The 24,246-nt window shown below is 41.9% G+C and overlaps 1 protein-coding gene across 2 annotated transcripts in view; it reads left to right on the forward strand.

The window, feature by feature from the left end:
* The window catches only part of PPARGC1A (PPARG coactivator 1 alpha), a 677,982-nt gene that overhangs the window by 582,855 nt on the left and 70,881 nt on the right, over positions 1-24,246 (forward strand). For both annotated transcript variants that reach the window (XM_006771042.2, XM_006771041.2), the window contains one exon: positions 1,907-2,086. In XM_006771042.2, the coding sequence (XP_006771105.1) occupies positions 1,907-2,086 (180 nt within the window). The remainder of the gene's footprint in view (positions 1-1,906; positions 2,087-24,246) is intronic.

A 24,246-nucleotide genomic window follows, 5' to 3' on the forward strand; every position in this document is an offset into this window, starting at 1 on the left:
GAAATCCTAGTAGTTTTTGTACCACTAAGAAAGTTCTCCGCTGGTCTCCGAGTTGGTCGTGGTGTGGAAGGGTTAACACGGTGTGTTTGTGCTTAGAGGATAAGCAGTGAGGGAAGTGTTACACCCAAAACAAACCACGGACATTGCACTAGAATGAAATCACTTCAGCCCAGCCTCCGCTCACATATCACCCTCGTCGAGTATGCTGACCTGTAACTTTGGCCTAACTCGGATAATAAAAAAAGGGAAGACCAATAAAATGATCAGGAGAGAGTTCTGATGTGGAGAGCGAAGCTTTCTTTGCATTGCCTCTGTGCCTGCCGTGTGGGATCTCACTGGGGCCTGGGATCTTAGGGATTTCCAAGTACCTTCCTGCCTCCCCTGGCCCACTTCTGGCTCCGTTACCCACTAGCTGCTTCCTCCGATCACGCTGCTGCATGCAACCTGTGTAAAGCCGCCTGCCAGGGACGACAGGGGTGCTCGAGAGCAGGATCTGCATACAACTTATTTTATTCAAAATCTAAATGTCAAGCAGGATCTTCAGCTTGATGCCCAACTACTGCCTGGATGTGAATGACTTCACAGCATCTCTCAAAACCCCCAAAGGCAGGGCCAGGAGGGTGCCACTTGAGATTGGGCACCTGCTGGTTTAGACACCTTGGTGTGCGGTCGGATAGAGTCCCATGTGTCTGGCATCACGAGATCCCTGCAGTAGGAAGTTTCTGCGGGGTTCTACATCATGTGCAGTGAGGAAACAGCGGTCAGATGGCCAGTTCCAGATTAGAATACAACCTCTTTGGCGAAGGGGTCCACTTTCCTTCAAAAGCCACAATGAGGGACCATAAAAAGACCACCTCCTCCACGCAAGGCCAGGCTAACGTGGCCTTGGTGACAAGCAGCCCAGCCACAGTTGAGCATAATTTAAACCTATTAATATATCAAAATCATTTTTGAGATGCCAAAGAAAAGTTGCTTTGAATTCACTTATAGTTTAGGAATACATGAATGATAAAAAATAATATGGTTGTGATATGCTATTGTGATTTTTCTTTCCAGATGTCAGGTGATCCCAAATCTCTCTCCCTCTCTCTCTCTCTCTCTCTCTCTCTCTCTCTCTCTCTCTCTCACACACACACACCAACACACACACACACGCACACACACAATTTGTGTGTTAGACATAGTGAAAGATATAAAGGCCTTTTTAGGAAAAAAAAATAAGATTTTTGTCTTTTATCACAAGGAACTTGATTTTGACCTGTTTGAGATGAAGTTCAGAAGTTCATGAAAAGTCAAGTGAGACTAAAAGATTTAAGTCACAATGTAAGAGAACCATGGACAAGTTAGAGGACTTGGTATAATTAGTTGCTAAATGAATTGTATGGATGATGATGGTTTAAAGGAGCACACATGGAGAAAGTGTGCCTAGTAGGGTTCTTATGTTCTAGTTTTCATGTAGCAGTTATTTATGCAGTGCCTGTTACCGGTGATGTCAATTCCAAGGTAAAATGAAATCTGTATCCTTCCCTTAAACGGATTATCCTTGCAGGGTAGAGTGAAATTTTACATGTAGTTAAGCAGAAAATAATCTGAAACTTGCTAGGTGCTGACTATCAAAGGGGCCCAAACCAATGTAGTTGACTTGTAACTGGAAGAACTAGGGAAGGCTTTGTGGAAGCATGGATTTAGAGGTAGAATTTTGGAGCGAATGGATCAGGCAAAGTACCCTTTGGGAGCAAAGTGCATTAAAGAAATTGGGATTTTTTTTTCTAGGGACTGAAACCCTGGAAACCAGCTTTGGTGGTGTCGTTGCATTAACTAGGCTTAATTCCTCTCACATGCTATTGCAGTTTAATAAATTCCTGAAGTTAATGAGGGTTTTTTCCTTTCCTCCTGCCTCCTGCAGTGTGCTGCTCTGGTTGGTGAAGACCAGCCTCTTTGCCCAGATCTTCCTGAACTTGACCTTTCTGAACTCGACGTGAACGACTTGGATACAGACAGCTTTCTGGGTGGACTCAAGTGGTGCAGTGACCAATCAGAAATAATATCCAATCAGTATAACAATGAGCCTTCGAACATATTTGAGGTAAGGACACCCTTTGGTGGAAATTAATTTCTCACTGAACTTGGCTTGGGCCAGATGAGCACAATTATTATTGGCCTGAAAACATAATAACTTCTTACACTGCTGTCCTCAAAAGGCTTTTTATCACCATTAGGCACTTCCTATTTTGTAAAAAACTGCTTGGGACACACATGGATTTTTCTTTTTAAGTTAAGGGGCTAAGGACCCACAACAGAGTAGGGTGCATTAAACTAAGTTGAAACACTAAGGGATTGTGAAAGAATTAGTGACAAAGAAGAACAAAAGTCTAAACCTGTTTATCCCTATTTACCACAGAAAATGGTGCCTAATATAAATTAATGCAAAAGAAGGCATTTCTTTTTAACCAAGGGGTTAGATGTCTACCTTTAATTTGTTTTAAAACTAGGTGAGCAATTTATGATTATATTATTGACCATACCTCTGATGTCTATATATCTTGGAAACTTCAAACCCAACTGCTCTAATATTTACTTATACATTTGTCAAAATGTACTACCTTTTCAGTTGTAAAAATTGCCTCCCAGGCTCTATACTCTTAGTATAAGTCTACCCTATAATAAAGAGTATTAACACACCCTATTAAAGTGTTACTTTGAGGAAAAAAGTTCTTTCTCACATAATCGGTACTCATTGAATCAAGAGTAAATGGTTTCCTGTAAGGACAACCATTGAGTACGATGGCAAGTGAATTGAATATACGTTATCAAATCCATTAGTTTCCAGTAGCACCACCACCATCATCAGCTAACAGTTTCTACCTACTGTGTGCTGGATGCCATACAAAGCACTTTGAATGTATTTTTATCCACCAGCGGAGACATTTCTTACACTTCAACGTTATCTGGTTGAAAGATGGAGTCATTAGGAAAACCCATTTTATAATATTTAACGAGTGCTTCTAGCAACCAGCACATAGAAGCGCTGATTGAATAATGAGTGAATGATGAATATAGACATGTTAATAACAATCATAGCAATAACAAAATGGTCAGATTTTGGAACACTTGTGCTTGATGTATGTCATCTGACTCGTCCCTCCAAACAGCCCATTGCTTAGGCACTGGGATTGCCATTTCCATTTTACATCTGTAGACACTGAGTCTCAGAAAGGTGAAGTGCTTTCCCCCAAGTCACACAGTTGACAAATAAAGAGCTGGGAATTGAACCCCTCAATTTATCTGACTTTAAAGTCGATATCATTTATAAAAATAGAGTAACAGTGAATTTGGGTGACAGCCATCCTTTACAAAGACATATCAAGCTGTTTCTTTGCTCAATATATTTAAAAATAGAACAGAATCTTTCCTCTCAGTGTTGGTTGACATGAGCAGGGAGAGCTGGTCAGCTGAGGTGGCTGTAGGTTCTGCCGACGGCTCAGATTCTGTAATATGTCTGGGGCCTTACATGGGCCTGAGTAGAGGCCTTAAGGTGCTGGAGACAGGGCTGGGGAGGGGGAATATGGGGGAGGAAATGCTGAAGGTCTGTGGTTAGTTACACTTTCCCAGGCTTCTCAGCCGGGTCTTAGAGAGTTCATGTGAGGACAGGGCTGGTTAGAACTGGTAAAATGAACATTCCTCATTCAGTACACTTGTCAGGTTGCAGGCTCATTTTAAGTCATGCTGCATTAAATAAACAGTACTTTTGAAAATGTCCATCTCTATAGACTCTTATCTGAAAATCGGCTATTCCGTATTGGGCGAATGCCATGCATTTTGTAGATGGTGGTTCTGGAATAAATAAAAGGTGTATGTGGTGAAGTGGCATGGTAGTCAATGCCTCCCTGGTAGCCTGGTTTCAAAAGAGACAACTTTCTCCACGACCTCACGTCCCCATATTTCATGTTGTAGCCCTTGCATAAGGTAGTCCTCATTTATACCCTGGGAGACTTGGTTCAGTAACTAGTTTGTTATCTATAGATGCTTATTCTATGCAAAGACATACTTTTGTGTTTTCCTATATAAGTTTATACCACTGATTGAATTATTTTCAGTGCTCTAAGACACACGGTTCATTTTTTTTTATTCTATCCTTAGGTTATTTTAGCCCAATGGTTCTCAACTAAAGGCAGTTTTGCACCCCTGAAAACATTTAGCGATGCCTGGAGACCTTTTTCATTGTCGGGACTACGGGCAGGGGTTGCTACTGGCATTTACTGGGTGGAGACCAGGGATGTTGCTAAATATCCTACAATGCACAGAACAGCCCAGCCCCCACAACAAAGAACTATTTAGCTGCAAGTGACAACGTTGCTAAAGTTGAGAAATCCTGCACACACAAAAACAAACGAAAAAGTTGTTGAAAGTTCCCTCCATAAAACATTGAAGATGAATTGGTCAGATTTCCTAGACAAAATACAGTTCAGGTAATAGAATCAGAAGCCATACAAAGTAATCAAGATGCCTGGGACCTCAAGATTGATGTGTCAGGAATTCTCTTGGTGTCAGATAGCAAAAGTGACTGTTAGATAAACTCCTCCTCAGAGTTTTCTCTGATGTCACAGGACCGTTCTTCTTTGTTTGTGCAAAGGGTAAGGCCATATGCAGCAACACCGTGACAAACAGCAGCAGCTTCCCCAGCATTTGCATACAGCCAATGCCTCTACTCTTTGCCCTCTAGTGCTAAATTCAGACATCTTTTCCTCTAATGGGGGGAGGAGGGGACAGACACGTTGAGCTTAGGTGTAATTCTAAAACTGTGTCTCTTCCCCTGTGAAGAAGGACCATGTGCAGCAAAATAACCCTTGAGTGGCCGAGGCATTGTGCTGCATGTTCCATGAAGTCAGTTCCCAGAGCCTGTGCCTTTAAACCTCCCACGGCGGACTTCAACCTGCGCTTCCTTCCCTCCAGTTCCCAAAACCCTGCCTCATCACATTTGTGAAGGCCTTGTACTGAGCAAGCCAAAAACAGTCACGGCCTCTGCCACCTCTGATCTGCCAATAACAAGTGGTCTCTACCTCGGATTCTGAGAATAAAATAAGGCCCTAGAGTTGCACCCTCTCCCCTGACTCACAGATGACACCACTAGCACAGGGTTTCTGAAGTCAAATCAAAGCAGAAAGAAAGGGATATTTAGAGCTACAGACAGTAGAATGTTAAAGGAAGAATGTTAAAATCCTGGGAGTAACTAGGCATTTCTTCGCCTGGCTTATTCCATACTTTCGAATCTAAGTTTAATTTTTATGTAACGTTAGAAGGAGAAAATAAAAAGGATGGCATTGAATGTCACAATTAAGAAAAGAGTGAATTCCTGAGTGGGAGCAAGGTGTGCCAACACGTAATTGCACACGTGGGTTGAGTAACTATACACACAAACAGCGCTCTCTGCTTGCACAACCTGTGCTTGGATGTGCACATGCAGGTAACCAGGTCTGATTCAGAAGCCACTTAGAAAAACAGGACAGGAGGCCCAGCGGTGCAGCCTCCAGTGAATCCGACCCATGTGTCAGGAAAACAGGATACTGTCCCTGGACTGGCTGGGAGCAAGATTTATGTTTCAGAAATATTGCAACATAACTTCCTTCCCTGTCTTGCCTTTGTGCTTTGTTTGAAGGAAGAGAATAAAGGACTGTTTTTACCACATGGCACTGTGTAGAGATGGGTGGCATAGGGTTAGTTTAAATAACACAGTGCCCCTTTTGCATCCCTGTGAGCCACCTTGCCCCTGCTTTATTTTAACATCTGCTTTAATGGGCATCTTTCATTCATTTTTACTTAAGAATGCAGCTACTTGGGGTTCTTTAGAACAAGGTGAAGGAGAATGTCGTTATCTCATAGTATGTTCTGAAGCCTGCCTTTGCTAGTGGGGAGAGAAGGGCTCACAGCTGTAGCCAGCACTCACCCTGGGCAATTACTTAACTCTCTGTAAGGTCTGATACTGTGAAGGTTTACAGGACAAAAAGTGGGGAGCAGTGTCCTGTTAGTTGTCTGTAAGTTATTCTCTGTAAGTCACCAAAAGAATGCTGGCTTAAAGCTTTCAAGAATATTTGATCATCTTGATAGAAATATAGATTTTACATTCCTTCTTTAGACTTTCAATTATATTCTGTTTCTTTCTAAAATGAGCATATGTGCTGTACTTATCAGTGAGTTCCAAACAATCTTGGCTATTCTATGGACTGTGAGCATTTTGGAGGTCGGGAACCTGCTTGTCTTATCCACTGACATTTTCCTAGACATTTTCTTAGAAAACAGCACAAAGTGCTCAATAAATATGTGCAGCATAATGAATGAGTTGACCATCATGTATTTTTAATGGTGTGGACTGCATTAGGTAATATGAAGATTACCTATAAAGCACTAACAGTCTGTTTCCTAATGATAAAAGTTTGGGAGGCCAAATGAAAAAAAATGTGAAACAATTAACAAACAATGCAGGACTAGGTGTGTGTGTGTGTGTGTGTGTGTGTGTGTGTGTGTGTTAGCTAAGGAGGGAATTGGTAAGAATAATGTCACCAAGGCTGATAAGAGAATTAAAGTGAAATGATTTCATAGAGGGAGATGAGGAGCTTGGTTTACTCAAACTAAAATATACATTACCGGGAACATAGGAGTAGCAGTGCATTTGGATTTTGGGTGGGTACAAAATATAAGCTGGCATGAGAACCCAGTTAAAAATGTTTAAAGTTTCTATGGTATGTGGGACTTAGGGTGTCCTTAGAGAGTTTTTTTAAGCAGCAGAGTCATATAATGGAGCTGGTACTTAAGAGTGATGATTCCAATAGCTGCAAGAACTATGGTCAAGCAGATAGTAGGGGAAATGAGACAGCAGGCCCAGCCACATTCCCAGCCCTATGCGAGGCAGGTACAGGGAAGGGACAAGGTGACAGCAGAAGGGATAGTGTCTAGGGAACAAAGACTTGAAATACCTTGAAGGAAAATTCCATCAGCCCTGATGAATATGAGTTGGGTTAGGGAGGGAGGTGAAAAGAATGCTAACTCAAAAATGTTCCAGAGAATCAGAACTTCATGGCTGGCTTCCTGGTTAAGTTTCTACCCACCTTCAGGAGTTGAAGTACTTTCTTAGACTCCTGAATCCTTTTACAAAGGGGCTCTCCATCTCCCTGCTGCCTCGGGGCAGAACATTTTTAACCCAATCCACCAATTTGCATGGTGTCTGCTTTTTCTCACTTGTCTCCTTGGAGGAAATTCTGCAGCCTTCCATGGTAATGAATTCCTGCTTCTAACTGCGGTGCGGTCCGACAGACTTTTCTATGAATGGCAAACCTCTCGGAATTTTAACAAAACAAACAGAGCAAATGAAGTGTATGTAGAAACCATCTCACCTGAATTCAGTCATCAGAGGCATAAATTCTCCTCTGTTTCGTAGAGAGACTGACTTAACTTACAATCATCGCTTTGGCAAGATTTCTGGAATTTCCAATTTGCAATCAATAAATGTTTGTCATTTAAATTAAATTTACAGCCCACCACCAGATTTTTGCCACACTTGGTAATGACACTTATGGAGCACATAGACTTCAAGTTAGAAAATAATAGCCATTTAAGTGGGGAGATAATTGGCTGTAACATAAGAACATTGAAGAATGTTGAAACTCATGGAGACTTATGGAGTATTTAAAAAATTTATGTTGTACTTATCTTTGCATTTGTAGTCTACCACAAAATTCCAAATTCTGGGAATAAATCAGCGAGATGTTCATCCCGAAGAGTCACAAATCAGAGAGCAACGATCTGGCCCAGGCTCTGTGCTGCTTAGTTGCACATTCTCCTGTCAGCTTATCTTTCGGGAAGTCGAAATAGTTTTGTTCCGTTGTGTGTGTGTGTGTGTGTATGCGTGTGTTCACACCTCTGTTAAAGGAGGCTTTAGACTTCTTGGTTTGATAACATCTGCCTTATCTTGGGAACATCTGGTTTATCACTCTATTTCTTCCCCGCCATTATGCTGACCACTGGAAAAATACGGCTTGGGCGTCCTGACCCATGGTGTTATGTCTGTTGGCATCAACTCCTACGAATAAATAGCAAGTCACAGGGTGCTGGTTACATGACCATCTCTCACCATCACGAACTTTCCTGGCGGGTGCTTCGGTGAATATAGGTTGTGGTTATAAGAGATGAGATTGTCTGCTGTTTTTTTCATGGAAGTCGATCCAGTTCTTAGCCATTTGCAATTTTGGAAAGTGAGAATCTGTATGTTTGATTAGGCACACTGATTGTAGAGCCTACTGTTTTGTGCTTTTCTGGGTAAAGACCAAACTATTTTGTGGCAAATACTCTGGACACTGCAAGAAATTTGTGAACCATTTTAGGGACCTGTTGTAGGCTTTTTCCCACCTCCTGGACTCCCCACGAGGTCATCTCAATAAAAATCACTCCAGTTGGATTTCTTTGAGACCAGAAAAATGCAGACTCACATTCACAAGGAGGAAAACTTGGAGAAGAATCAGGGAAAGCGTGGTTCATTGCCTCTTGATTTACTTCAAAGATATTAGACTCCATTAAAGTAATCATGAATCAGGATGCTGCATGGGACAGACTGTCTGTTTGTATAGCAACCGTGTGGTAACCTTATACATATTCTGTGTCTATTTGTCTCTGTCCCCTGCCTACATACAATGTCGTGGAAAGACAGCCCAGCAGATGGCTCACCTCTGAATGAGATCAACACACAAAGCAGATAAAAAGATGAACAGGAGAGACTGCCTTGTTAAGCCAAATCGTTCCCTCTGCGCTCCATACCCCAGCTTTACATTTTTAACAAGGTTAATTTGTCCCTATAATTATGCACCTATTCTTTTAGCAGCAGAAACTTTTATTGTGGGTTTTATGGCATGAATTGCCTGTGGTGTAAAACCATTTTTTAAGGACCCTTTTCTCCCATTTTTTTTAGCCTCTCAGGTTACTTTCAACTCAGTACGCACTGAGGTCTAGAATTTGAAAGCAGAGCTGGGTGCTGTGTTTTACCGGTGCCTGCTTAAAGATGCTGAATTACAAGCAGCTAGAATGAGAGCAAGGGAAAGGGGTGAGAGATACACAATGAAATACACATTCATATTCTTGGCAAGAGCAACATTTTACGAAGACAAATGACTTCTTATCCATGACGTCATTTGTCGCAAAACAATGATAGGAGATACTTTCATGCCTTTTTCTAGTCCAAAATAATGTAATAACTTGCATAGTTTCAGATTCTAAACACTAATACTTTGTAGACCTGCCCATCTCCATTACTACTGCAAGTTATTCATTCAAGGTTTGTGGCAGGATGGATTAATGAATTACCAGATCTTGCGTAAAATGACTTGGCCTGACTTTTAAACAACTACCTTCTTTTTCTTTTTCTGGACAGTCTCATGATTGGTGTTAATGGGCTCTAGATACCAAACCCCCTGTAGATTGTTTTTTGTTTTTTCCCCAGAAGTAACTTCCTTAAGTATTTCTCCTACTTTCTCAATCTCTCTCAAACTTCTGCTGAGTGGGTGGCAGTCACTTCAAGGGGGTCCAAGCAGGCTGGTACGGCAGGAGGAAGGAGAAGACTCAGTCGCCAAATCCTTGGTGGCCGGTGCCCTGCCTTGTGCCAAATCAGCAAGATTTATCAGAGCCTGGTCTTTGGCACCACAGGGTGCAGAGTCAGTTCCTTGGTGTTTCTCACTCTGTAGGTGTAGCTGGAGCTCCGAACTTTGAAGGAAAGCCTCAGAGCTATTTGCAAAGTGCCGGCGCTTAGTGAATACTAAATTACACTTAGGAAATAGTCTACTGCTAGCAGTTATACTTCATTTTTATTCTTGACACAGACACCTAAATCAGAGAACAGTAACATTTCAGAGATTATGGAAGCAGTTTGGGTATGTTCCAACACCATAATAGGATCAGAATTTTCAGGCCTTTTGTATTATTACCAATAGTCACTTAGCTTCTACTGCAGTGTACTTTGTAGGGAATTACAGCTTTTACTAAAAAGATTAAAATGCTATTATGCAAATGATTGCAGTATGTTATTATGTTTACAAATTAACATCCATGGCTCAACACACAAATTAACTAACTATTTTATCTATGTTATTAAGGATTTAATAAATAATGGTTAATAAAAATGGGTAGCTCGGAACACTTAATAGGAAACAATTGTGATTTAACACAGAGCTTGAGCACTGCGTTTAATGTTCTAGGTGATATAGTGGTAAACTAAAGTTGAGCAAAGCACAGAGAGGAACCGGGGCCATGTGAACTGCAGAGTGGCCTGTCTGCCATGCCGATGACCATGAACTCAGTAGCTGCAGGCTATATTGTGTACAGTGGGCAGCATATCAGTACATCTGAGCTAAGCACACACACCATCTTCTATTAATACATAGTTCATTGAAATGATAATTGCCCTCTGTGACACCTTAATGTGTTCCACACATGCAGAGAATACTTACATTATTCTGAAATGGAGCTCGGAGCAAATTTTGCCAGGGTGAGTGGGATTTAGCTGAGGAATCCGGCCGTGTGATAAAAGAGGAGAAGGCGAGGTTCAGACTAAGATGGCTTTACAAACAGGCTGCAGATTGCTATTACTGGCTGTTCCTAGGAGATCATAAAAGCAAGGAGATAAGAACCGCCAAGGTCCCCAAGAAATGAATGTATGTGATTATGTTATCGTGTGAGTTGGATTTACTAGACAGAACGACAACACCTTGACTTTAGTCCAGGAGGAAAACTAGAGAGAAAGGCAGATTTTGGGTAGTGAACTTTGTTAGAATGGGGAAGTTCCTAAACACTATAATTAAAATGTCTCAGAAGTGATCCAAGATTCTGGTTACTGAATCCTTTGCTAGATTTCAAAACATGAGCTAAGGGTGTCACCTAATATTAAGCACACAAACAAAAAGGAGGCAAAAGAATGACCAGAAATCCTGGAACAACATCATCTGTATTTAAGCTGTTTTGGATTTATTTTTCTGAAGAGTCAAATAAAGATGTTGGAGACTCTTGGGTAAACAATAGTTTTGATAGGTCTCCCTAAAAATAAGTAATTCAATTAAATAATAAATTAGTAAACCATAACCTTTTTAGGTACCTGCAGAGGGCAACTAACTCGAGCTCCTTCACAGGACTCTCTGGGTGTACTTTGGTAACAGAGGAGCAGGGAAGGGACCACACACTTGGTCAAGGTTGGGACCCTTGAATACAATACAAGCAATAAATTTTGTTCCCAATAGCACCCCTGTCCTTGGAAAACTACTTATGCAAATTTTTGATATCTAGCTTGAGCAAGGTGCCTGGTTCCTTCAATTCCTTCCACATTTGGATAAATTGTGTTGTTCTTCTCTCTTCCAAATCTGTCCTTGTGGTAGCAAACACTTGTGCATTGGTAAGAGAAAGAAAGGGCTTGGGGTTGGGGAGAGAAAAGGAGAAAAAATCTGACCAAAAGCAGTTGCTGGGGCAGCTTAGGATTTGATGGTTCGTGGCCTTGTCCTGTTCCCAGGCACCTGATCAAGAAAGTGGTACAATCCTGATATGCAGGCATTCGTGGGCTTTTGCCAACATTCACCTGACACGACCAAGGTTTAAAGTACTTGTAACTTTACAGGCACCATGGAAATGTGTGCCTGTGTGTGTGCTTACACACTCACATTCCTTTTTTCTAAAGGGAAAAAAAAGTGATACTTGCCATAGCAGGGTGGTAAAATAATTAGTCCAGGAGACAAATGCCTTGGCCCATGTTTAAACAGAGCTTTAAGGACACAGTGTTCCCAACAGTCACATATCTAAATACAAACCGGTGTCAGCTGCCATGCAGACCAAAATGTAATAGCCTGCTTTCACGTAGGTCATCGTCAATCCATTTTGGTCTCAGTCACACTGCACATCTGTTTCTGCATGCTGCAGCTTCTTAAGGTGGCATTTGGACCTCCTAAGAACACAAACAACCAAGCTATAAATTGCCACTGCTGGAGTTATTTTGAATAAGTGTATACCATTTCATATTTATAATGGTGAAGCTTCATAATATTCACAGTGAATATATAACACCGATCAGTTCAACAAGCATGAAATTGTATGTTGTCAACTTGTCACATAAATAGAGCCATATTCTGGCTGGCGATAATGTTGAACTAACATCCCCCCCCCCCAGGATTGTTGAGAGGGTCACAAAAATGTGGGGAGGCAGCCCTTGCTTTGGGTAGATAAACCATTCGGGCTATTGTAAAGTTGATATTACTGTTGATGAGCTCCATCCCTCCCCGCTTCCAAACATTTGCTTTTCTTGGGTGAATGCTAATTGGCTAATCTGGTGTGTTTCTTCTGTCATCCAGTGGTATCATTTGCAGCCAGTGCTGGAAGAATTTTTATGGGTTGTGTATGTGTGACTAGCTTTTTTTGTTCTCCTTCAAAACAATTTTTTCGGTGTTTTCTTTTTTAATTCTTGTAGTGCAAACCAGTGCTAATTGCCATGAAAATCTCTAACTATACTCTGGAAAGCCTTCTCATTGCATTTGCAGTTAATTCTTAATTCATTACCAGAACACTGTTAAGTGTGAGCTGAATGTTTTGGTCTAACTTTCCCATGATGAGAGATGTAGAAAAGAAATGATTGAGCCAAATGTGCCATGAGTAGGAAAGAGGCAGGAGGAAAAATGAAAGGTACTCACCAGTAGCGAGGGAGCAATGTAGAGAATGTCCACAGTGGCTGATATTTCTGCACCAAAGGCATGTGTAGAAATGGATGCTGAGGACTTTTTTCACTTTTGAGAAATTCTTAGATGTGTTCAGATCCTCCCTGACTTCCTTCCAAGGCCCTAGAGACAGACGGTGTTGCAGTCTGTAACTGCAGTCGCTTGTCATCTCAGCTCACTGTGGTAGGGATGGTCCCATTTTATCCCATGAGAAACAATGTGCTGGCCAAAGCCCTGGGTCTCCATAATTGCAGATTTTCCCATGCTCCTGCTTCTGGATTTTAAAAGCTTCTCTGTTCTCTCACTGGTTTATATACCACTAATAAAAAAAAAATTATCGTCACCATCAGAGTGCTCATGGTCAGGCCAATGTCTGGGATACAGTGATTCGAAGGTGACATGGTCTGCGGCTCCATTAAGCTCATAGTTCCTGATGAAGATAGGCCTTTGGAATTGAGTGAAATCAGCTCTCTGGCCAGGAAGTGGCACAGGGACATCCTTACCTGCCTGGTAGCCTAGTCATCACAGATCACTTCTGCCCTTCTTTGGATCCGCACACTTACCATCCTCAGGAGCACATTCACCTTGAAATTGAAGTTGAATTTGTAGAGAGCATTCCTCCAAGCTCTTGCGACCTTCTATTGCAAAGCGAGAGTGCAGGCGTAGGGTCCAGTGAACGCCGTGTGGAGGGACTGAGCATTTGATATTGAGAGACCTGGGATTTGCGGTGTTCTATACATCACATCGTGTATTGATACCAACAGCAGTTTGCTTCTTGCACTTGATGTGGGAAGATGAGAGGAAGGCAACTTCTGGGAAGAGAGTGAGGCTGTCAGCAGAAAGCCCTTTAACCAGCTTACTAGGCTGATGGGACAAGAATGTGCGCCCCTGGCAACACATGTGGGGATGCCTTTGGAAAAAAACTGTTTTGTACCTTTTAGGGCCTGTTGACCTTTCTCTCTGAGAATGATATTTCAACCCTGCCAGCGGGGCTGACACATTCTTTTCCTGTATTCGACATCCTTAACATGTGGCTTTTTGATCTCTTGGAGCCTTCTTCTTATTGTCTCATGAGAGAGTCCCACACAGGGACAGTCCTGTCCCTTCCAGGAGGCATGCTACCTCTCCCCTTCCTCTCATTACCCCTCTACTGAGCCTTTCAAACAGTTCGCTGTGGCTTTCCTGTAATGCTCCAGCTAAATCTCTTCTCCCTGTCCTTTCTGTGAAGTTTATTTCTGCTTGTGAACAGTGCTTACACAGGGAAAACTGTGCCTCTATTATAGGAATGCCCTTGGTTTTTCCATGGGCTCTTGGCCTAAGGACCTTAGCTTCTCTGGGTGCCATGTCATTTGTTCAGATGAGAAGTTAGAGCCTCTGTGTTCCAGACACAGTTGCCCTGGGTGTCCAGGGATTCCTGCCAGCTCAGATTCTGTCCAGAAATGTTCTCATGTCAGGATCTTCCTGCGTCTTGCCAGCACATGCTTCGCGGCGACACCCTGCTCTCCTCCGAGCTGCACACAGCAGCCTGACTTTTTCTTCCAGGCAGTGCTACCTGGTGGGCAGGCTCACCTCTGTCCCCACGGGGGCATCTGAACACAGTGATGCTGCACAGGATGTGTGAATTCTTTCCCCAGTTGGTCCCTGATTCCAAGGCTCTGGGTGCAACAGCTTTGCGAGTTACGTTAGGTCACAATGCCACTTTCTAGCTCCTTTAATCCTATCACCCGCCCATCCCAGCACTGGAGCTGAGGTGGCTGCTCCTGTCTTAAAGGAATCTGTGTCAGTTTCTCCTGGGACACATCTGCTCTGGACTGCTTGGTGATATTTTTTCCAACTTAAAAAGGCGACAAAGACATTCTGTCCACACAGAAGCAATGACTTCTGTGTTTAGGTGCATTTGGAGATAACTGACAGTTGCCTGGTCCCAGCAGATAACTGAGTCTGGAGGTCCAGGTAGCATGATCCATGCCCAATTTAATTTGTCTTTTGAATGGCAAATGTGTTTTTGCTCTGAGTCAGCAAAAGGCACGATACCCTCTGACAGTACTGTGTGACCTCCCCACTGTATCCGTGGAACAGAAAGACAAAACACGGGTCTCACCTTTTGTCTTCAGTTGCCGGCTTCTTGCTATTTGCAGCTACGCATTTTGGAGCTGAAAGAAAAGATGTATGTTCCATAGAGAGGGTGCATTTTACTTAATCATGGTGGTTATTTTTATAATTCATATTAGTAGACCTCATTTCTCTGGCCATTATTAACTCAGTATTATTAATTGTCTGAAATATAGCTGAGAAACACACCATTTATAAAAATGTCTCTGCGAAGCCAAACCAGATGTGGAAATATCATACCCCGAACCAACTGCATTTTATTCACAGATGAGCTTGTCCAGCTCTCACTTGCACTGGCTTCCTTTTGTCTCACGTACAATGTAAGCCATTCTAGTTATCTGTTTCCCAAGCACATGAGAGATAAGAAGAAATAATTTAGAAAGTTAAGGAGCTGGTAGAGGCAAGGAGATCATAGCAGGAAGTGGGCCCTGACCAAAAGAGATAAGACTAAGAACTACCGAAAGTAGACAAACACCCAGAATATGACTGTCTGGGGCCATATGTGTGAAAGCAAATAGCCCTGTATTTCTCAGGGCTGTATTTCTAAATAGCTCCCTACAGTAACTTTGCAACATCACAGCAAACTACAAAAATCAATTCTTAAAGTATGTTAGATGGGGGGAATATGTAAATGATTCAGAAATCTTTTTATTAAATACATTAATAAAAAATGTGGTGCTTAAGTGTGATCCACTTCTTGGTTCATCTGCACAAATGCCTTTGGGGAATAAGGCCTGATGATGGGAGGTCAATGAGGCATGAATACAACACACATCCATATGCTTAGAGCTCCAACATGTTCCTGGAGCCTTGATGTCATCCTGTAAGTCTTTCCCAGGTAGCAGAGCTAAATAAGAAAATGCTCCATGAAATATGGAACTTCATTGTATCATCTGTCAGATTACTTCCTCCCTTTAAAATATACAACTCTCAACATTTCCTCTGATGAAGAGACCACCAATTTTTTTTTTCTTGTCACTAGTAAATATAGACCTCTCATGGGTCAAGATGAATACAGCTCTAACTTCCCCACATTACTTTAGAATGAAATTACTTTCCACCTATCATGCTTTTCTATCTCGTCCCCACATTAACCACTACTGGACAATGCATAATTGTAGCACACTAAATTGTAATATTAGTACTATGACTAGTTCCTCCTTTTCCCCCATTTTATTTGGCGATCCTTGTAAATAAATCACCAGCCTTAGCAACTGCAAAATAATCACTAAAATGTGCTTGGATAAAGGATTTCATATAATGTACAGCGTTGAGTTCCTTAAGTCTAATTTCTGTCTAGAAACCCAAGGAATGCCATCATGGTGTCTTCTTTATACAAACTCTCTCATCCTGTTCTCTCATCTTTCACCTGAGGGGAGAGAATGGACAGCTCAGGTTTCTCTATTCAGACCCAAGCTTTGGTAGGTGGTGACCCCTCATTAATATTCAAACTTCGGCAATTTCAAAGAATGCTGTCCGCTCTGAGGACTGTGAGCAGCCCAGCTCCACTGGTACTTTCTGACACTTAACTTTTGTACGAAGGCATTTGTGTCTCTCTTCATGTCCCTTTCAGGAGTAATTCTTCCCTTGTTCAATTTTTCCCTTTCTCTTTATGACTGTCATAATAGCCCCTGATACAGTCAGCCAGCAATGACCCTGTCCATCACTCACCTGTAAGCTATTCTTGAGCCAGCGGATGGTCTCTGGGTGACCAGATTAATGGTGCCAGTGGTGGGCCTTTCCACCTGACCTTTCATCCAAGAGCATGAAAGCTGGTTCCAGGCTGTGTGCAAGGCTGGCTGCCCTGCCATCTCACAGCCCTCTGTGGAGCCGAGCAGTGGAAAGGAGAGTGTCAATGCAAATTAAGTGCAGAGGCAGAGATGGAGAGAGGCAAGCTATTGGGGCTTGTCAGAAATTAAACCTGTCCTCCTTTGAGTGCCACTGGAAATAAGTCTGCAGTAGTGAGAGTCCAATTTTCCATAGGCACCATTTTCATAAACTGTATTATAACAAGAAGCTATTCTAAAGGCGGGTTGTTTTGGTCTGTGTTCAGTTGGAGCCCTTACCAGGCAAAGGATGAATTATTAAGTCCCCGAATTTAGTACACTATTGGTGGCCCTCTTGGGCACAAAGTCAGTGTTTGTTGTTCCACGAGTAAAAGAGCATCTTTTCGTTTTGTGGAGGCCTTTGCATTGTGGTTATAGCCTTCTAGGTGATCGTGTTCCTCAAGTTATATTATGAACTGTGTGAGGGAAAGGATATGCCTTCAGCTGGTGCCTCGTCACCTCCTCATTGCCCAGTGCAAATCCATGCACATTAGAGCGCTATTTTGATGTCTGTTAATGGATGGATTTACAGCAGTTCTACAAAATTGAGAGGGAGGGATAGAAAGAGAGAGAGAGAGAGAGAGAGAGAGAGAGAGAGAGAGAGGATGACCTTTCAGCCATTCAGACCAATCATGCTAAAAATAAGACATATCAAAGATCTGAGAGCATGTTCTTTAAGAGATGGTTTGTAAACAGAGCCAACAGTGACAGCAGTATGTTGTGTGCCTGCCAGAGTGGCTGTGAACTTGCCTTCTAAGTCACCAAGGAGACTTGGTGCTCAGATTTAAGATATATGGGTGGTTTTAATGGTGGTTCTGAGACACGTGGCTGTGTTAAGCCAATGTGCGCTGGCATATGAAAGCACCACCATATTTCCATAATGGCCATTGAGCATTGGCTCCTCTCCTCCACAGAAGGGGAAACATTTCTCATACTCAACAAAGAGCTAAAGAATAGGTCCCTTACGGGGTTTCAGAGCATCTGAGTAACTGGGCCCCTGTACTAGGAAGCAGCTGTCACCTGGGAACTCATGAGATGCATGGCCACAGGGACTCAGTCTGCTGTCCCCAGCACTGTGCCCACATTTCCTAACCTGTTTGACCCTCTCAATGCATACAGACTTCACAGTTTTTCAAATATCTTGTTGTCATTGAAGTTTTCTTGTCGAAAATTATAATAAAAAGAATTTACCTCTTGTGGAAAGTGATCACATGACTAAAGTTTACAGTGCCATCCTTGCAGGGGAGTTACCTGATACCTTGGAAAAATCTAGTACAGGATAAAAGGGAGGGATGGTGAAGGATGGCTAATTTCCCAAGGCATTTAGGCTTTTCTGAACTTAAGCATGTTTGTGGCCTTGTTTTCATTTATAGGCTATGATCATAGAAATCAGGGTACAAAAAGAGCAAAGAGGGAGGGTCCCATTTACTGAATTTCTTACTGTTTTTTGTAGAGCAGTGGAATGCATGCTCATCTTTGCTATTTTATCAAAGGCCTTGAAATGCTGTCTTTTTAGAAGGGAACAGCTTACCCAGCCCAGGGCTATAAGCTGACTCATGTGTTACATTCAGTATACAGTTATTACACAGGATGCTCTAATTGACTCATTTATCAACATCTAAAGTGCACCAACCATGGGCCAGGGACCAACTCAGGTACTCAAAACACAAGGATGTATTATATACATAATTCTTTTTAAAATATATTTTTATTGATTTCAGAAATGAAGGGAGAGGGAGGGAGAGATAGAAACATCAATGATGAGAGAGACTCATTGATTGGCTGGCTCCTGCACCCCTGCTACTGGGGATCGAGCCCACAACCCAGGCATGTGTCCTGACTAGGAATTGAACTGTGACCTCCTGCTTCATTGGCCAACACTCAATCACTCAGCCACACTAGTCGGGCCATAAAATCATTCTTAAGAAAGGAGAGTTGGTTGTCTGGTGAAAAAGACAGTCTTCAATCACTAATTATAAGATAACAGCATGAATTCGGTGGTAAACTTAGAAATGAAGTGCCATGAAGACACAAACACTAAAAATGTCCCCAGAAGGGGTGAGCAGATAGGATAATTGATCATTGTTGGTAGATTATTTACTTAGGAGATTCTCACATCGAAAGTGAAACATATGCCTATTTATTTATAAAATGGAGCAAACTGCATTTTTCACCTCTTAGGGGAAAGACAGAAGGGTCAAGAGAAAGGAGGCACGTAGTAGGTTCTTAATAACATTCTCTATGAATCTGCCTTCCAAAAAAGGCCTGTCTACATCTAGCCAGCAGTCTCACACCTCATTAGATTTTAACAAAAGCGGCAGAGAGAAATAAGAACTCCTCAGTCAAGCACCCAGGGCCGAATCTCTGAGAACAAATGTGACAAATTGAGTCAGAAATGAGTTAAATAGTCAGCTACGGCCAGCCAAACTAGAAAAAAAAAAGGCCCCCAAATGACCAAAAATGGAAACATATTCCAGTTATCTGCATTCACAATACAGAACAAATTTGGTCGTATTTAAGATAATTCTCTAGTGCCTGCTATTTTTAGCTCAGGGTAAGCTCCTCTAAGAGCCTTTCGGCGTTGCATCCTTTAACCTGGCCTAACGAACTAAGCCAATAAGCTGTCTGCTTTTCCCCGTCTGTCCAGGAGGAAGAGAGATAGCTAAAACAAACCATTTGCGGGGAAAATGTTCAGCCTATCTTGTATTAAGAGCTTTTTTCATATAGATTTTTAAAATATCCCAATATTAAGTGTTGCCTGTCAGAGACCAAAATGTCAAGCTTTGCTGTTTTGAAATTGTAGGCTCACGGTTATAAAAAGAGGATTTTATAGGCCCAGTCTAATGGAAATAAACATTACTCCATTACCTTCAGTAAAACCAAATCTTTACAGTTCAAGCGATCATTATTAATGTCTATGAGAAGAAAGAAGCGTTTCCAGGGGGTTTATTTATTTTTTTAGGCAAAGGAAGACCGGCGAGCTGTACCATAGCAAATGAAAGTTTTCTTAAAGCTTTCTCCTCGGTGACTTTGCAGTGTGTAATTTAAAAGCAGAAAGCCAAGAAAATGCAGTTTTAAAACACTCGGCTGGCTATTCCTGGTATCTTTCTTTCTTACATATTAACAACTCTTGGTGAGACTATTGCTCTGTCAATTCTTGTCTGTCTGTGTCTATATAGTGTATACAAACAACTTTATCAGCCCTTCATTGTTCACAACCTTCTGTGTGTATGTGTGTGTGTGTGTGTGTGTGTGTGAGAGCTATTTCAGTTTAAATCCTATAACCACAGCTGTGGAGTATAACACTCAATGTAGTCTCATCTACTAATACTCTGTTCATCAGAAACAAGGCTGTTAATCAGCAAAGGTTAGTGGGCCAGTTTACTGAAATCCAGAAGACTGGATTTGCCAGTTTGATATGGGCTGGATTGTAGCCACAGATGCTACCTGTCTAGCAATCACTGGCTAGATATCGATTGAGCTCATATTATATGCAAAGGGTCATTCAGATGTGGTGGGCAGGGCAGGAAGGTGTTTAAAGCAGGACCTCAGTCAAGGTGCCTTGTCACTGAATTGCCCAAATACGATCCCCGTGCCTGCGCATGGTACTCCGGGAAGCTGAGGGCATTTGTAGAGATCCTACTGTGTCCCTCACACCATGCCTAGGTGTTTTCTCTTACAGAGCAGATCTGACTCAATTATCAGCTTTCTCCTAAACATTTTATTGAGCTGAGTGCTGGTCACTACTCTTGGTTATGCATGCTTTCTGTCCTCTCACAGGTCAGGAATTTAGGAGTTAGTATTAACCAGGACTCCGATGTCCTGGTTGCCACAGTTTCTTCTCAATGTCAGGAGGATGGAATTTGTATTTTCAATCAGGAAGCATTAGAACCACTGGCTGGTTGTATAGCCACCTCCAAGGGTATTTCTGCTTTATTGAGATGCTCCATTGATGGTGACATGATCAAATGCTGCCTATTTATGCAGAGAATGCACGGGCTGTGGGCATTTGTCACCCTGCAGTTGCTGCCTGCTGCCACTGAGGTGTTTGTTGCTCTGCAGGCTGGCTCCTGATCTTTTGTCCCCTTTAAGGCTGGCTGTTAATCTTTAGCGCAGGCGGACTCCGCAGCACAGTGCGCACCAGGTTGCCTAACTTCTTGTTTGTGTGCTCTCAGGGATCAGAAACCAGTTTGCTGTTTTTCCCCCAAACCACACACCTTGGGGTCACTACCCCTGTCTCTCTGTCCTTTGTTCCCCATGTTCCGTCAGCTGCTAAGGACTTCCTTCTCGTTCTTAGGTGAAGGTTCCTGCTCTTCCCCTGGCATTTCTCTTTAGTCCTCACTAACTTATGCTTAGGTGACCACAGCCTCTGTTACCGCCCCCCGCAACCTCCTGGCAGTGTTCCAGCTACCCCTGCAGGTGTCATATCCCGCACGTGCCCTACTGGACTGTGGAACCAAGCATTGTTGTTCAGTTCTGTTTGCCTAGAACTTTGCCAGAAACGATGACACACAAGAAGTACATGGACTTTGGGGATCATCTTCCTTTGGGTATGCATAGCTTCACGAGAAAGCAAGACTTACCCATGGGGCACAATGAGTGAAATGTGGATGGTCACTCCACAAAGTCCTATTTCAGGCACCGGGTAGAATGTAAGAGTCAGGGACCTAGCTCCTGCCTTTAGTTTCCATTCAAACTAATTGTCCCGTAAGGAAACATGTGATGTTAGCAAACTGCTCTAAGATTTTCAGAGGTGAGAAGAGACCCATGAGACCTGTGGGGGGAGAGGGAAGCCAGGCTGTGGAGGCAGCCTCTGAAATACATCTTCGAGATGGAGAGAAATTTCCATTGGAAGACAGGGAAGGAAAGTATGTTTGGCATCAGCTTTTATCTCATTATTTACTTAGCATATTCTTATTCATCACCTACTATGTGCCAGCATTTATGCTAGGGGTTGGCATAGCAAATTGGACAGAGAGAAGGGTATGAATGCCATTATAGTGGTGAGAAAAGTCCAAGGGATGATTGGGAAATAAAGGCTAATCTAATTGAGCAGGAGTTAAACTAGATACAAGTGAATGGAACATCACAATTGTACAACAGTTGGCCCCTGAACAATGCAGGCTCCTGGAGTCAATAATTTGAGTATAACATATGACTCCCCAAAAAATAACTACCAATAGCCTACTGTTGACCAGAAGCCTTACCAATAACAAATAGTTGATTAATACATATTTTGTATGCTATATGTATCATATACTGTATTCTTATAATAAAGTAAACTAGAGAAAATAAATTGTTATTAAGAAAATCATAAGGCAGAGAAAATACATTCACAGTATTTATTTTAAAAATTATAAGTGGACCCATGCAGTTCAAACCCATGTTGTTCAAGGGTCAACTGCAAAGAAATATGAGGATAGAATTAGTCTAGCAGTGGGGAGACTGAGGCCCAGGCACTCAACTGACTTACACAATGGATATTAGTGATAAGTGAGGATGAGCAACGAGAAGAGGTTTAGAGGGTTTGTCATCGTGGCGGGAGGCTTATCCTGGACAGAGGCTACAGGCACGAGCCAACTCTTGTTGGCAAGGTGGAGGGAATAGGGCTTGAATCAAGGGGTAATGCTGACAATGAAAGGAAGAGATGGATGTGGGAGACTTTGTGCAGAAAGAATTGATAAAAATCTTGATCACGTAAAGTGATAGGTTTGATGCTACAGTTAGAGAAAAAGGAGTAAAAACGGCCGTGGGCGAACTGAGAATTTGGGGTCAGTTAAGGGAATTAAGAGAATCAGGGAGGATATGATCCAGGGAAGGATCTAGGAAAAAGGAAGAAGAAGGTAATGTTTGTAGATTGCACAGCGCATGGGATGGCTGCTATTGGAGGTCTGTGAACAAATTATAACAGTTGTTTGTGCTCAGGAGCAATTATGGAAGTTATTGTGACGAGAGTGCCTTGAAGGAAATATTTATTCTGTAGATGCAGGAGAGGAGGGTCTTAGGGTTCCCATTTGTCTGACATACTGAAAATGTTTCACTTTTGCTTTGAGGTCGATAATTTGCCAGTTTCTTCTTGCCAATAATAATTGTAAATTTGGGTATTATGTGCCAGACGCTGGGGCTGAACATTTTTATACCGTGTTCTAATGTAAAAATATTTTATAAAGTTTAATTTAGTAAATTAAACTAAAGTCAATGCTATATACAGATGATGTATTATAGAATTACACACTCAAAATCTATATAACTTTATTAACCAATGTCACCCCAATAAATTTAATTTAAAAAATCTCATCTGATTCTCATAATCATCGTGATGGGTTGAGGTGTTTCTTCACTTTATAGTTCAGAAAGTGAGACTTAGATAAGTAACTTGCCCAGGGCCAAGGTTCAGAAAGTAACCAGAGGCACTAAGATTGCCTAACTCCACACTTAAATATTGAACCACGCCCATATACTGCCTTTATTACTTCATACCTCCATTGCCAGGTTCTGAGCTTCACATCACCTCCTACTCCCAGCCTTTTTCAAATTTTCTAAATGCCTAGAATTATTTCTGTCCTCTTGTTTTTAATCCTCCCGAATCTTAACATCCCTGGAAACTCTCAAATTAAGGAAGCGTTTTCTGATTAATTCCACCTCTACCCAAATAGTTGGAGACCTTGTTGGAGTAGATTTCTTGTTATTTAGTGGGGAAATCAGCATGACTCCTTCCTGCCACAGATTTGTCTGTAGATGTTTTCTTTTGTAGAGGGTGATGCTTGGAAGTGTAGATAAAAATTCTAAGGCCAGGAATTGTTTGTGATGTTCTTCACCTCCAGTGTATATAATCTTGATCGTTATTGACTGACCAAGGTTTTTGTTGGCATCTGGTTGAGAAAGCAGGCAATTACAAATCCTAAACTTGCCTTTGAAGTCCTTTATTGAACTCTTGGGCATGACTTCATAAACTAGAGATTTGGTAGACTACGTCTGTAAGATAAGTGTCCCAAAAGACAAATTTAGTGTCAAATATATAACTCTTGTAAAATGCAATTGAAAACAGATATAGTCCCCCAAATAAACAATTTCTTACAAATTTTACATTCTCCTTCCTTTAGTAGGCACCAAATCATTTTACATTTGAGGCTGTGCATCCTTTTTCTTAATATTTTGGCTTTCTGTTACTCTTAACTTAAGGAATGGAACCATGCCTTACCCATTTTTTCCTCATATACAATGCCTTGCACATAATAGTAGCCCAATAAACACACCTTAAGACTGTGTGTTATTCCCTCAGCCAATTTATAAGTAGAAATGATGGTTTTTATTTCCTTTGGTTCCTGTTTTCTCCTAGGAGTTCTTCAGTTCCTAGTTCAAAATTGTGTGCACAAAAGGCATTCAGTACTGCCTAATGAATAAATGAATTAATGGCATTTAACTTGTGATCTTCTAGCCATCCTGGAAATATTTTTAAGGGACTGGGAAAATTACCTGAGTAACAAGATCTGTTGAGTCATTGCCAGGCTGGGTCTGGTGACTGTATCAAAATCTTTGGTTAGGCCAATGATTCCATTTCAGCTTGTTCATTCTTTGTT

Source organism: Myotis davidii, unplaced genomic scaffold (genome assembly GCF_000327345.1).
Source record: "Myotis davidii unplaced genomic scaffold, ASM32734v1 scaffold743, whole genome shotgun sequence".
Lineage (NCBI taxonomy): Eukaryota > Metazoa > Chordata > Mammalia > Chiroptera > Vespertilionidae > Myotis > Myotis davidii.